This window comes from Labrus bergylta, chromosome 18, assembly GCF_963930695.1.
Source record: "Labrus bergylta chromosome 18, fLabBer1.1, whole genome shotgun sequence".
Taxonomy (NCBI): domain Eukaryota; kingdom Metazoa; phylum Chordata; class Actinopteri; order Labriformes; family Labridae; genus Labrus; species Labrus bergylta.
Genome location: NC_089212.1, coordinates 22,668,928 through 22,684,545, shown reverse-complemented (window position 1 = coordinate 22,684,545; position 15,618 = coordinate 22,668,928). Strand labels below are relative to the sequence as shown.

General features: G+C 44.6%; 1 protein-coding gene across 7 annotated transcripts in view; it reads left to right on the top strand.

Annotated features, from left to right (window-relative positions):
* The window catches only part of qkia (QKI, KH domain containing, RNA binding a), a 73,706-nt gene that overhangs the window by 41,616 nt on the left and 16,472 nt on the right, over positions 1 to 15,618 (top strand). For all 7 annotated transcript variants that reach the window (XM_020647991.3, XM_020647993.3, XM_065966467.1 and 4 more), the window contains exon 4: positions 988 to 1,131. In XM_020647991.3, the coding sequence (XP_020503647.1) occupies positions 988 to 1,131 (144 nt within the window). The remainder of the gene's footprint in view (positions 1 to 987; positions 1,132 to 15,618) is intronic.

Below are 15,618 nucleotides of genomic sequence, written 5' to 3'. Positions count from 1 at the left end.
TCTTTTTCTGACAACCTCGAGCTCCTCACCTCGGGGAGAAGTAGTCAGCCTTCAAACCGCTGGCTCTCGTGGTTATACAGTGACATGTGATACAACCCCGAAAGCCTTTTAGAGCGCTCTCAGTGTCTGCTTGTTGTGTTTTTACTGTCAGTAGGGGCGACCAGAAGAGGGAGGAAAGTATGCTAAATTGAATGGCACGTTTCAAAAGATGTATGAGGCTACCTTATCGTTGTCCTTACATTTCCCACGTTACCTTTTCACAAAGACTCGAGTGTTATTGTGCTTTTTAAAAAAGCTCCTGAGAAATGTACAACAACTACAAAATATCCAAACCTCAGCCCTCCACAATTCAAAACTTGAAACTGCTTCCTCTTTGATTGTGTTGAAATGATATCAAGCGGTGATTATGGTTTTGAATACAGCCCATTTTTGCTTTTCAGGTACTGCTAGTGCTTCAATTTAGCACCCGCTGAGTGCTTTGGCACTGCCTTTACAGGAGGGGAAAACGGCTTCCTTTAGAGAACTATTGTTACCCCGACCGCATTGTCCAAGCAAACGACGGTCGGATACAGAGGCACACGCTTGTACACCTTCACACACACATACATCCATGTATCATGATTCCATTCCTACCAGCTAAAAATCCTCATCCATCTCTCTCTGATCCCTCCACCCATCCATCTTTCAGTGATATTAATTGCTGCAGGGCTAGCTGTCGTCTTTGTCTCTGTGAAAGCGAGGGATCTATTAAAGAAGGGTGTCCTTTCAAAGTTAAAGCTAAATAGCTGACTAAAGGGGCCGCTCCTGTCATCTCGCTTCTCTTCACAGAGGCCTCCGTCGTCCTCTTGTGTATGCTCGTCTCTCTCGCCTCGGCTTCCTCTGATACGCCGTGTTGCTGCACCGGTGCTCAAAACACACCCACTCTGTCACATTCACTCACCGTCTCTCCCTCTCTCTTTTTTTTCTTTTTTTTTTTCTTCTGTCCAGGAGGAGCAGAACAGAGGGAAGCCAAACTGGGAACACCTAAACGAGGACCTTCATGTCCTGATCACAGTGGAGGACTCGCAGGCCAGAGCGGAGATCAAGATGAGGAGAGCAGTGGAGGAGGTCAAGAAGCTCCTCGTACCCGCTGTGAGTACATACAACACATGAGCTCATGTACACCTGTCTCACACACACACACACACACACACACACAGTGGGGGCAGCCTGTGGCTTGACCGGCTGTTTAATGCGTTCCACAGTGATTGGAGCTTCAAAAGGAAGTTGACACAAATGAGGCGGTTTTATTTAGCTCTGATTTAGTAGTGCTCAACAGTCTCAGTCCACACAACAGGATGATGGGGCTACATATGGTACGTCACCTCTGTCCCACTGTTAGCATCCTGTTTACTTCCACATATATAGACCGGGGGAACAGGTTGGCTGGGGCCCCCCAGCAGAGTGGAAAAAAAACATAGCTAGCAGCGCAACACCTCCTGCGACTGCCACATTTCATCTCCGCCTGAACTTCCTCACACACTGAGCCGCTGGTCATGTCTGCAGGTAGTCTGGCAAACAATGTGCAATCTTTTTTCGCTGTTTATTCACTGTGGTGACCAGGTGGACACGGCAGCTGAAGGCCATGGTTTATCATCAGGTGGCAACACACAGGGTGCTTTGGGAAATGGGACCAACTTAATGCAAGGCATACAGGCTAAACAAGAGATTCAGTATAGCTTGATAGTAATGGTGTTTACTCATCCCATTAATGCAGAATTATATCTGCTGTTGTTTTAAGTTTAGGGAAAATTGATGCACTACGGCTGATGTTAGTCCTCGGATGATGTTGGTCCCGTAGCTGCAATACAAATATTCAGTCATGGTGTTATGATGCTTTTTAGTAAGACTGAATGAGAGGAGAAAGACTTCTATCTATACGTACTTAGGTTGTCAAAATGTCATATGACGTGTTTTAAATGATACTATCACCATCTTTTGATTGTCAAGAGTATTTAAAAAAAAAAAAAAAAAAAGTTTTACTAAAAGGACAGATCTTCAGTCACATTTATTCCAAAGCTGCATCAAGAGAGAACTGTCTAAATCGTACAAACATGATGGACAATGTTGCAGTGCTGGAAAATTTGGCACTGTATTTGTGTTGTTTGGAGTTTCCTTGCAAATGTGTTAATGCCGAAGAACAACAGCAAGCAATACTTACTGCTAAGGACTTGTATGTTATGTTGAGGTGGGGATGAAACAGGCGTCAATAGTGTTACAAGTATCACATCTAAGTCTAAAATGATTTTTCTGTTCAGCTCGTCTGAAGCACGCCTCTCTCGTCATCAGCTCTGACACTAGAGGTGCCATCGTGTCACGCTCTCCTGTCTAAAATGATCTGTCCTCCCCCGTCAGTCTGAGCCGGGCCTCAGCCCAGCCTGACAATGTGGAAGCTTTTCAATTCATGTCCTCTTGTTGACAAAAAAAAACGTCTCTCCTTTATGCGGCCTGCCTGTCACTTCTTCAGGGCACTTGTTTTGTTTTCTGACTGTTTCAGATCTCCAGCAGCCTGAATGTACACACAGTGGATGTTGACACACTTAAACATGCACTCAGACACACACACACAAACAGGAGCATTCTCTGGAAGCGCCAGTGTTTAGAGGAGTGATGCAGAATGAGTCACTGTTAACACACACGTGCAGACACACAGCAACAAAAAAAAAAACCTTTTTAAGTCAATGACGGCTCTCGGCATCCAGCTCTCATCTGAATGGAGTGCCGCAAAAATAGCTTCCGCACATCTTGAGAAATCTTGACGCATTTTGCAGCCTGACAAGAGCTTAAAAGATGTTTCTGGCTGTTCAGTACCTGAACCATTCAGGAGGTTAAGGAGACGCTCCTTTTGTGACACAAACAGAAGAAAAGCACTTCTGAGACACTAATGAAATCCCGCTCATAAAAAGTTTATCTCTTCCCTTAATTCAAGTAAGAGTTTTATAGAGCTAATTAATGACCCATTGCAGTACACCAGAGGGCATTTCTTCCTTCAAGCAAGGCATCTTTGTTCATTTAGACGTAATGAAAAGATCCCTCCATTAGATAGACGTTTTGTGCTTGTCTGTATGTAAATGCTTTGATTGTGGAAACGACAAAGTGTTGTTTTTCAGGAAATAGAATATTCTAACGTATTTTATCTCCTCAGTTTGTTTTCCAAATACTAAATCGCATTCATCCCAAGCTTATTGTCAATTTAAAAAGATATATTTAGCTTCATGAATTCCTCCTGCCCTGTCATTCTGCTTCCATTAGGGGCCCAACTCTTAATGCACTTTACCTCAATGGCCTGACACTGGCCTCGAGGATGACAAATTTAAATGTCAATAGAATGCTGAGGTCGTTTTTTTGACAGAACATGTCGCAAAAAAGCTCTCCTCCTGAATGTTGGCTTGGCGCATTATCCACCTGAGAGCTCTTACAGCACTATATTTTCTTTATGTCATTGAGTGCTGGTGCATGCACACATGTGTCATTAGTGGGTGGGCAGAAGGGCAGGCCGGCAGTAAATGCCCTTTATCATGCTAAACTCAATTGGATTAGTGTGTATACGCTGGGTATGCGATGTTCTAATGAAAGGCATCTTTTCCACACTGGCAGCGTAAAATCTCTTTTATTAAATCGCACAGGAAACCAAACGAGGTCATGCTTTTCATTCTCTTTCAAGGAACAGGCTTTACCCTGTCATTGAGGACTACCAGGTTCAGGACTGAAACTAAAACAAAAAGGAGGAGGATAGAGTGGAAACTAAAAGGTTGTTTTTGTCTGCTAACCTGCTGTTAAATCAAAGATGAAGGCTGGATAATGAACGTTTTGTTTTTGATGAGTTCATAACTGCCTCACTGTGGATTAGGAGCCGGGATGCGTGTCAAAGAAACACCTATACTTAACCAGTTCTGGTGAACACACAGTGATGTAACAGACTGCCTCATAGTGTTTATGTACGTGAGGAGAAGATTATGCAGAATATTGTTTTGCAGATATCATTTTTATTTCATGAAAAGATTTAATTATTTGAAGATTTTCTAAAAAAAAAAAAATCACTGGGGTGCTGGTCGTGCAGTGGTTAGTGCGTGCGCCCCATGTATGGAGGTTGTGGTCGTCCAGGCGGGCGGGCGGCCCAGGTTAGAGTCCGACCTGTGGCTCCTTTCTCGCACGTCATTCCCCGCTCTCTCTCTCTCCCTGATTTCTGACTCAATTCCACTGTCCTATCTCTGTCCACTGTCCTATGCCCAAAAATAAATCTTTAATAGAAAATAAAAAAATAAAAAAGACCACTAACACTAATACTTAACCTTTAGCAATAACAATGTGTACTCCAACACCGGACTCTCTAAACACTGAGACCAACAAAGCATGATTGATATTAGACTCTGTTTGTGAGTTGAAGATACATCTTTGTGTGTCTAAATCCAAACACTGATCGACAGTTGGAATGTAGTACTCTAAGGTTGCTCTAAAGGTTTGCATTTGTTCCTCTTTGCCCTCCGTTGCGCTCTTTTGCTCCCTATTTCTATGAACTCCTCAACTCTCCATGAACTGGGAGCAGGGGAAACGTCGGCGAGATGAGAGAGACAGAGGGAGAGATGGGTGGGAGAGCTTGATTGAGCTACTCTTTCAAGTGTGGATTTACTCCACTGATCCTGGCCTGGTACACACTTACACTAGCACACACACACACGCATGGATAGGGATGCCAAGAAAAATGCTTCCACATGCATCCATGTGCATACACACACTGACTAAAATGCTCCGCTCATCCCTTGAGACCTAGGTTAAGGCCCTCAAACGAAGCCAGCAGCGGAGCCTCTCTGCACTTGAGCTAACCTCCACACAGATACTCACAGAGCTGTATAAATAAACCCAGACTGGTCCACTCCACTTCACCGCACTGTCCCTAAAAGAGATGCAAATTAAAAATACTAGACTCTGCAGGCAGGTTTAATTCTCTGGTTTATACCAGTTACTGGATAATAGTGAAAACAGACAGATTTCTCTCTGATGTCATTGCCTTTGTGTCAATTAATCTAAACGATATTTGGATGTTATTGTTGAGTAACTGTGGCTTACATGGCAAATTGGCTGAATCCACCCAGAATCACTTGGTGTAGACTTTACCTGCTTAGCTCTATTTGTGAAGTTTGAAAAATGTAAACCACATTACGCTGTGAATCATTGATTCAAGCAGAACTTTCTTTCTTGTTTACCTACAAGCTATGCAGCAGTTATTTGTCTGAGTTAAGTAAGTGGAGATTTTTTTTTGTGGCTCCCTCAGACCTGTGTAAGACCCCAACACTCTATCATGGACTTCACTGCTCCAAAAATGAAGCAGTTTGGGTTCATGTGTTTGGGGGGGGGAGCAGCTTTGACATTTTTTCCGGCTAGATACTTTTTAAGAGAGTTAGCTTTATTTTTTTTGCTGGTGGCTCGAAAGTTGCCAACCCAGCTTAAACATGTGCTGAGTCTCGACTAAACATTGTTGGCTGCAGTGACACGAGTAAAAGTGTTGGCTGCTCTGACCTTTGCATTATTTTTAGTTGTAACGAATGCTAATCTACATAATGAAGCATGTGATTCTGTCAGATTAACTACACATTCCACTGATAGCAGCTCAAGCAGACTCAGTACTTGTGTGTTGGCATATTACTTTTGAAAGACCCCCCCCCTGCCCCCCACCCCAGTGCTGAACCTCATGTTCTTCAGCTGATGGAAATAAGCTTTGTAGTTGTAAGTCTGCTAGGTGCAGGATGTGTATGCTCCTGTAAGTTCTGTTGATTCTGGTCTCAAGTGAATATAATTTGATCTGCCGGGACCGACAAATCATTTTTGTTTTATTACATAGAAGAGAAGATGGTTGTGCTGGGACAATCCTCTGCATGTTATTGCAGGATTTAAAGTAACACCACGCTTTCTATGCTCTCTGAGGTTGCCTGTTACGAGGACTTTCAACAATGCCATCTTAGCCGCTCTACATTTCATTCATTGTTCTGACTGCAGGCACTGGCCTCAAGGTACCTACAGTACATTAAGGGAGGTAGCAGGCTAGCCTTGAATCTCTTAACACACATACTTAAAAAGCAACCAGTAGCAGAAAAGGTTGGGTAAGAGAATGGAGCACACAGAGAAAGAAAGAGCTAGCTGGCACAGTTGCACTTTGGCCCTGGAGTACCGAGTGCGTGTCTCCTTGAATGAAACCGTTATGTCGAGAACAAAGTGAGGATGGTAGCAGCCTCAGCAGACCGCCGGCCTCCAGCGCTTCTCTCCATTTGCACACTGCGAGAACCCAGTCCTTCCTCCTTTGCTCCAACTTACTGCTCCCTCCTGGGCTCCATATCCCCCCCCTCCCCCCCCCCCCTTCATCCTTTCATGCCCATTTCATAACGGTCTATTTTTGGTATCTCTTTCACTTGTGTAGTTTTAGTTCTCGTTATGGAAAGTAGGAGGTGGTTTAATTGCTCCACTTTCTCATTTTGATAAACTACCTTGGCAGCGGATTGGAAGTGAGAACTCTCCATCAGTTTTCTGTGTTTGGCACAGCAGTCTCATTGTAGTTCTCCCGGGCGAAGACTAAGTTTATCTTTAGTGGCAAACCTGCACGGCAACCTTTTTGTTCCCTTTCCCGTCTTTTTGCTCTCTCGAGCCTTCTGTTTCGCCTCATCTCTCTCGTTTTTTCTGTCCTCGCTCTCCTTCTGCTACAGGCCTCCTTTGAGGAAGAACATACAGTAAATTGTGTTTTTGTAAAATCCAGACAGATGGACCCTTAATGGACGCCAAGTCAGGCGATCGGCGGGGTGTTGTGTCTGTACTTGCCAGTATGCATCCGGCTTTGGCAGAGAAGCTACAATGGCAGCACCATCAGAGCCACTCAGACAGGAAAAGCACACTGAGAAGATGATGCAGAACAAGCAGAGCTACGTTTAAACAGTGCAAGTCTTTTTTCGAGGAAGCAGTGTACTGACTATGCAATCATTAAACACCTCTTTTTTGTATCTCCTTCTATCTTTCTAGCTCACTCTCTCTCTCCCCCCTCTCGCTCTCTCTCCGTCACTAGCGTCTGACAAATGAGTACAAAACACCATCTGGCTGCAACCATCCATGTGTGCCTCTCCAATTAATGATGTTTATTCTCTGTTAGTTCTACCTATCACTACCATTCTCTCCTTATTTACTCTTAATCTTCCCCCATCTCTCCCCCCCCACCCCCTCCCAACATCAGATGTCATGCATGATATCCAGCCCCCACCCCGAGATCAGAAGCTCATATTTCTCATTTCGCGTCATTGATCAGCTTCGGGTGGCGACTTTTCACCATTATTGATGCAGATTACTTTCATGATATTGATGAATATTCTTCTTGCATACATATTTATTTGTTAACCTTATCTACCTTTCAACAACTAAAGAGTAAGAGCACAGAGTTTCTGTGTTTTTTTCTTTTGCAGTCTTATTACATTGGAGATAATGCCTCTCAAGAAGTTGATGTTTACATCCTCACTGGATGTCTGCTTTATTGCTCCTGAGCTAGTTGCACGGTACAGCTGCAGGGTAGAGGTGGTGACGGGACACCGCACTCAAAGGGATTCAAGACTTTCACATCGCTTCTTGTCCCACATATTGTACATTCATGTGCACGTTAATGTGACAAATGACTAAAGTGGCTATTATCTCACTCTGCCAGCTCGCTCAAGTAGGCTTAGAGGAGTTTGAAGCAGACAGTTGGTACTTTTAGACAACCTGCCAGCCTCTTTGTCCCAGTAGGCTGTTATTACCTTCATCAGGCTAATGAAGGAGCTGGATTGGATCATATTAACCTCCTGATCTCCACCTCCCAGGACGCCACGGTTACAACAGGCTGGACTCCACTGTTCACTGCTCTCATTATACATTATATGTATATGTGTGTGTGTGTGTGTGTGTGTGTGTGTGTGTGTGTGTGTGAAGATGTTGAGCCCATCCCACCCGGCACATACACACTGCATCTCCCACATGAATGTTAATCATCTTTTTAATTGGCTTCCTTGACTTGATGACCTCTACTTGAGACTGCATCACTGTGCCCCTCCCTCAGTGCTGTTATGCTGTTTTCTTACTTCTTACTGTGTGTGTGTGTGTGTGTGTGTGTGTGTGTGTGTGTGTGTCCTGTAAGTACAGTGACCTTTGACTCCCAGCCATCCTCGTCCACTGTTTCATCATTAACCATCCCCACGTCCTCACTCGTTCATGCAGCCTTTAGCTCCAGCTAATACGTCTGAGACGGCTACTTCACGGACACCTTTTGAAACCCTGTAACCAGGAGAGCAAACACTGAAACTGTGATGTACAAATCACCTCCGATTAATGATCTAGAGGTGATAAGTGGGCAATTAGAATTGACCACTTAAACCGTTTTACCACGGCACACAGACATGGCTATTCCGACACTTGTGCCAATAATGATTACTACTGCATGTCATTTGATTGGTCGGCATGTGTGAAGTGTCCATGATTGGCTATTCCATGAGACAGTATTTACTCATGCATGCAACAAGACATTTATGCATCCCCTGGTTGTTCATTGACCTTCTTAGGGACATAAATAATAGCCGATCTTGGGGTCCAGTAGCTACTCTTTAACTGCACTCCAGACACCAAAACAGTGATGAAAGGCTCAAGTCCTCTGGCGTGATTACTGGCGTTTACTTTAACCACCTGAAGACAGTCTCAGACTAGACAACGACTGCAATCCCAGTACAGCCGTGGTTTAAAATAAATACACAGTCACATCACACAGATGAGCCACACTTGGAAACAAACGATTATTGGCAGGAGAAGCTGGGAGCTATTTTTTTTTCACCTGGGGCCCTCCCTCTGCCTCTGTACCTCCGAGACGGGAAGAGAGGACAAAGGAGGCTATTTCTGTATTAAGCAGGTCATAAATGGGCAGGAAGGGAAACCACCATCCTACTCTCTTTGTCTAGTCATGCTAGAAAAAGCTTCTCGTTTAGAAGTCGTTTTCATTTCTTTTCGTTCTACCACCAAAAATGTTATCCCTCCACCTTGAAAAATGAAAAACCTTTTTGTGGATCTCTGCCAATTGTCATCTTTTAGTTGTGGGAGCATAGAGTATTTGAAACATCAGTTCATTTTGCTTTTAGACTTTCTTGTTTTGATTGCCCTCTACCTCTCTCGCTCCCCCCATCACTGTGTCTTTTCTGTATCTTGTTTTTTTAACTCCTCTTTTTCTGCCCACTGCTGTCTTTCTCTCTCTCTCTCTCTCTCTCTCTCTATCTATATCTCTCTCTTTCTCTTTCTCTCTCTCTCTCTCTCTCTCTATCTATATCTCTCTCTTTCTCTCTGTGGGTGATTTAGGGGACAAGCCATTCACCCCTCTCTCCCATTATTCTATCTGCAATTGCCTGTCGCTCACCAAATTCTGTTTACAAACCAAACATCAGACTGAATCTTTCCGTCTCAGCTGTGCCAGTCCAAAAAATAAACTCACTGCTGCTTTATAAAAAATCTATTTCTATGGATTAATGAGGGGGGATACGTCTGAAAACATTTGTAGTAACTTATGTGGACGCAATGTGAATGATTCCCATGTCACACACGTTCCTAAGCTTTCTATTGCTCTACTACATACGGTACCTATTGAGCTTCTTTCCTCGTGTGCCAAGTCCCTGCTGCCAGCTCAAACCCAACAGGAAGGACTTGTTCTGGTCTGGGCCCAAGGGTTCCTCCCCCGCTATTCCTGCCATCAGAATCTCCATCTGCCCAACCCTCCTCATCTCCAGCTCCCTGGCTCTCCTGAGGGGCAGACAGGTGGTTCTGGCCCTGAGGAAACAGTATCCCCTGCCGGGAACAACCTGTCTAAGCCTGGCCACCTTCCCTGTTCCTGTCCTCCTCCTGTTTTTAATTTCCCGGTCCCTAGAACTGAGAAGCATTCATCCTGCGGGGACGCAGTCCCTCTGCCTCGTATACGATGCTGAAAACACGTATAGAAAACATTCCAATGCGGACTGACACTATCAAAGCTCCACCATGTCTTTGAAATTAATGTTAATCATAATCAGATACATTTACACAATTTAAACTGGACCAACAAACTGCAGGCGCTTTGTGATCCTCAAAGCGGTGTTTTTTAAATTAGAATAGATAGAACTATGTGTATACTCACGTGTGCGTCTCCCCCGTGGGGCAGATCTATATTAAGCTCGTTAGCTGTAGTGAGGTTTGTGTTTCAGAAATATGTTATTGCACACACATTGTGACATACGAACAAGGACACAGATTATGTGACTTTGAACTCCACTCTGCTGGCTGTTCCCATTTTCATCAGCGGTCTGGTCACAGAGCTAGAGACGGGAAAACGGTTTAAACTCAAAAGCTGGGGAAAGATTCAGATGCAATAACAATTGTTTTATCGTCCCGTCATTCACAGAATCACCGGTGTGGACAATGTTAGACGAAAGAGAGACACATAGTAACATGCATAATTGTAATTTTTAACACTCATGTACTACAGGTATCCAAAAAAAAGGAAATGAAGCTGGAAAAATGTGCCAAATCATGCAAGCAATAAACCGGAAATAAACATGTATTTTACTTTAGATGTAAGTTACTGAGCTGCCAAACTTGTCATAACAGATAAAGCGTCAATAGCAAAGTCTGACTAGCTGAAAAAGGCCTAAATGTCACACTTGGCACTTTTTTTGTCATTCACTTGTTTGTCCTTCCTCCACTTTTCTTCCTGAAACATCGCCCTGTCGCTAATCCATCTCTTTCATTTCTTCCCTCTGAGGACAACCAGTCCTGTTCCTTCTCTCGTCTCATTCATCTAGATTTTAAAGTCAGCCGAGATCCCTGTGAAGGTGCATGCGATGTACACAAGCCCTCTGCACCACTTACTAAATTGCATTACACACTTGTACTGCCCTTTTAATTTCAGTTCACACATATACACATGCACTCGGGGTCCCAAACCACCCAGGCCCCCCTCACATCAGAGAAGAATAACCTCCTTCCTAATCCACCTGGTTGCACTAGGCCCTTCCCCAGGGCTTTTTTTTCCAAGTGTCCTAATACAGAGCACAGAAAGAGGGGGCGGTAACAAGGCGGGCTGATCTGCCCTGGTCCCTCCAGTGGGAAAGGAGAGGGACCCTGCAAGCCCAAGCCAATCTCTCTCTGCCTCTCTTTGAAGGTCCCCTTAATCCCCTCACAGAGAGACGAGAAAATGAAGATGTGTGTGTTTGTGTGTGGATGTTTTCGTTGGTGCAGATGCTTGTGGGTCCATTTGTAGGACCCTGCATTTTCCAATGTTGATTGAGACTCGAGCACATTGTCTTTCTGCTTCCCTCCCTTCATCTCATATACTCTCCACCATATACATCGTCCATTTGCAGTGTTTTTTTTAACTTCCTCAGGGGTCTGAGGAGGGCCAGGCTCCTAACATCTGCAAAGTGGGAACATATACACACACACAGAGACACACATACACACACTGCTTTCATCTCTGCCTCCCCAGTGACCGTGTGTCCTAGTGTTTAGGAAAGGGAAAATAGGATTGTGTGAAGCTCAGCGTTTAGAGAGCCCAAAGGCCGCCCATCAAATCCAGCTCCTTCAGTCCGTGATGACTCGCTTTGCCAGCCGTCGCTCAAGTCATTTCAGACTCTATTCTCCCAGTCCCAGCAGCCGACCCTGCACTGATAGCTTTCTTTTGTCTCCCTCAATGTGTATCGAGTGTTGAATTCATCTCACTCGGGTTCACTTGCTTTGTTTATCAGGCAGCTTCTCTTCTCAAACTGTTGTTGTCTGTTAGCCGTGATGTTTGCGACACTTGACTTGCTCGTCTACTGCACTGACTGGTTTTCCCATGGTGGGAACTTGGGTTGAGTTAAGTGGGGCACTGAAAAACTAAAGTACAAACATTATTTTTTTCTCGTCTAAAACCTTTGTTGAAATCCCAATGCTTTTGTTTTTTTTTCTTGGCTGAGAATGCACGCAGCGGTGTAATACTGAGAAAACAGACGATCATTTTTGGAAATGCTTTATGTGGGCTTAACGCAGACCTGGTTTTATCTCTGTAAGCGACTCAGTGATCCAAATCATTAAAAGAATCTTAGTCAAAGTTGTCGTTTGGTGACATAATTTTGCCTTAGAGGAAACTCAGTTTGTACAGTGTATGAACTGAGCGCTGATCTTTCCGAGAATCAGCCGTCCATGTAAACACTTCAAATGTAAATGATAAGAATATGTTTGGGGGGCGGGGGGGGGGGTCGCCGATGTTAACAACAAGAGCTATGTCAGGTTGGAGGGAGCGAGCAAACTGAGTACGCCACAGGAATGTGTCTCAAAACATGAAACTTGTTGTTCCTTGGACGCCTGCAAACGTCCAGGTAGATGCTTCCAAATGTTCAAGTCTCTCTGGAGGTTTTTAGATCCCTGTTTTATGAGAAGGTTCCAGCGATCAGCTCTGAGTCAGGATCTCTGAATGATGCAAATCCCACAGCAGTATTTAAAGCTCCCAAATCATCCCCGGCCAAATCCCTTCAAGATATTCCCTGCTCGATTGGATGGCATTAAAGGATCGCAGGGACAGAACAATACAGCGTCTGGCAGCCTGGTGGAATGAGGGATAAAGGGAAAGGGGCTACAGCAGGAGAAGGAGGAATAGAGTAGAAGTGGATGCAGAAGGTGGAGGTTGGGAGTGCAGATTGGGAGTATAGCCTGAGAAGACAGAGGAAAGAGAGGGGTTTTAGTTGGTGGGCAGGGAGCAGATGATGATGAGAGGCAGGAGAGAATGGACAGCTGTTTTTCCGGCGTACAACACGGTGGGACTAAATGATCCCTCCTGCTCTCAGCCTCGAACATCATCTGTTTGTCAAAGCTGCTGCAGGCCAGCAAGCTTTAATAACATATCTAAATCCTTTTATTTTTTTTTCAAATCTGTATATATTTTTCCAGGTTATTTATATGAACTTTAATCCACTCTTAATGCTGTTATGTTACGTTGAATACCAGCCCAGTTTCTAAGGATAAACAAAATCGCTCAGAATTTCCACACAGCTTTCCCCCTTGTTCTAATAAAAATGACTTAAATGGGAGAGAGAAAAAAAAAAAAAAAATCTTCTCTTTTTTCTTTCATTTTAAGAAAGTGCAGTGAGCTGGTCGGAAAACATTCTCTTGCCCCTTCTCTTTTCATCTCCTGTCTTTTGTTGTTGGCACCAAGTCTGTGCCTGTGTGTGCGTGTGTGTGTCAGCTGATATTGATGGAACAAGCACAGAGCACCAAGGCTGCCCACTTCCTTCTTCTTCAGGACAATAAAGAGCTCTTTTAATCCCTCATAGATCCAGGAGCCAGGACCAAAACCACAGCTCAGACTGTGTCGAGCCACCCATATTTGCTTAGCATGTTAAGGATAACACCCGGGGGAACAGAGGCAGAATTTGTACTCCGAGGCGTCGTCATGTTTGGAGCTCTGCTAAGATTGCAGAAAGTGAAGAATTAACAGAAGGAGTTAGTTCCTGACTTTTTCATGTGCCACTTTAAACTCTACCTCAGTAAGCTAAGTTGATTGACAGTAATGGGGTGGAGCAGCCGTGATGTGTTTGTAATAATCTGACTGGAGTCAGGTTCACTTCTATGCTAATGAGTTAGTGTGTTTGGTGGTTTAGCATGACTAATGGCGCACATCGCTAACAGAGCTGTCTGGGAGCGAGGAAGGGGAGCCAAAGAGTAAAGGAGAAATAAAGAGGCTTTGCTCAAGTGTTGTGAAGGTATGGAGACAGTCAGGGAGGAGAGTTGCGTTCATAGTCTTTGGGGAGGAAAAGGAAAATACAGTTGAGGCTTGATTCCCTGAGCAGATATGTTCACAAAGAAAATTGCCTTTGAAAATGCATGGCTGAATTTGAGAAAGGTCACTCCAGCGCACTCTTTGAAGGGGCTTTTTGTGAAAGAGAGAAGGAAAGAGGTTTTGTGTTTGAGGCCTTTGGTTGTTTTTACTACTTTTACTTTGTAATTGATTGATGCTTGCTGTTTCCATTGGAAAAACAAGATGTTTGATGTTTTGTATACATGTATTTAATACTTCAGAAATGCGTCTTTTACCATGACGAATGTGTGTGTTCGTTATTGACATGTTTTTCACTGTTGTGGAGTATTTATTTTGATTCATAGTCTTGTCTATGAAAACATGGGAATCAGGTTTGCTGAGAATGTGTTTTCACTTCTTAACCCGCTCCAGCTTCCAAGTTTGCTTTCGTTGCCTTGAATCGATTAAACGTCTTTGTCACTTATTTATTTATTGTGGAGATGTTTTTCAAGCTCGCTACAAGTACTCATTCCTTCCTCTCCTCTCCCTCTCACCGTCCGCTTCTGGAGAGTGTGGAATTGTTGATAAGTCGCCTTGGCAGCGCGGCGAGAGTAATCATTTTCCTCCAGATGTTAGAGTTTGGGAAGGAAACCAAAAGGGAGGAAGGAGAAGGAGGGGAACGGGAGAAAAAGCAGCTGCCGCCACTACCAGATCCACCCCTTCTACATGAAGTCATCTACTCCTCCCTCCCTCCGCCCCCCACAACCAACACCTCCTCTAAACTCTGCTAACTCCCCTCCTCCCTCCTCCCTCCTCCCTCCTTCCTCCTTCTCAGTTCTACACATCCTGCCTCTTTCTGTATCCCAGGAGGCAGCCGGGGCAGGCTGTGTTTACTGCTGTGGTAATTGGAGTAGTTTGGAGAGATCCTGACCCCGGCCCTGCTATGGCCTAAGATATATATATATGTGTGTGTGTGTGTGTGTGTGTGTGTGTGTGTAGGCATGCGTCTGTTTGTGATGACTGGCAGTGAGGCCAGGGAAGGAAAGCAGGCCGTAGCCGGTGTCAGCCCACTGGGGAACAGACAAATTGGTTTTCACTATGCTGTCTGTCTTTTCTTGTCTTATATTCTCCGGCTATCCCTTTTCTTCTCCCTGTATATCTCTCCGTCTCTCCACCAACTCAAAGACAATCATTCACGCTTTCTCTTCTTCTTCTTTTTGCTCTGCAGTGCTCCTTAACTCCTTTTGTTCCACCTCTCTTTCCATCTATCTCTCTCTGCTGCTCATCATTTCATCTCTCCCAGCAGAGTTGAGCTGCATAGCATAAGACGGTAACTCCTTCCAGATATGAGCAAAAAAAAAAACCTCCCCCTCAGTTTGCAGCCAGAGACATGAGCAAATTCATCCAACCTAATCCAGGCGCCTGTTGTGTTTATCTGCGGGTGAGATGGATAGGAAAAGGCCTGGAGCCGGGGTGTCAGGGTGGAGTGTGCAGAGTGCGGCCCTATAAACACTCTCAGACAGCCCCTTCATATGTTGCTTACACACTCCAAACACGGCATATAGCATTTAGCATTAGCTCTACTGTCTGTAACAATCGGCATTAGCTCCAGTTTGTATTCATCAACATATACACAGAAGCTTTGATCGGGGGAGAGAGTCACAGGAAAGTGAGGCATGACAGTGATTTAGCATGCATCTAGTGACCTCATCACAGGGCTGTCAGGTAGCGACAGTGGGACACGGCTCACCTACTTTTAGCTCACCACCCTCCTCCAGTCCTCATCCCCCTCC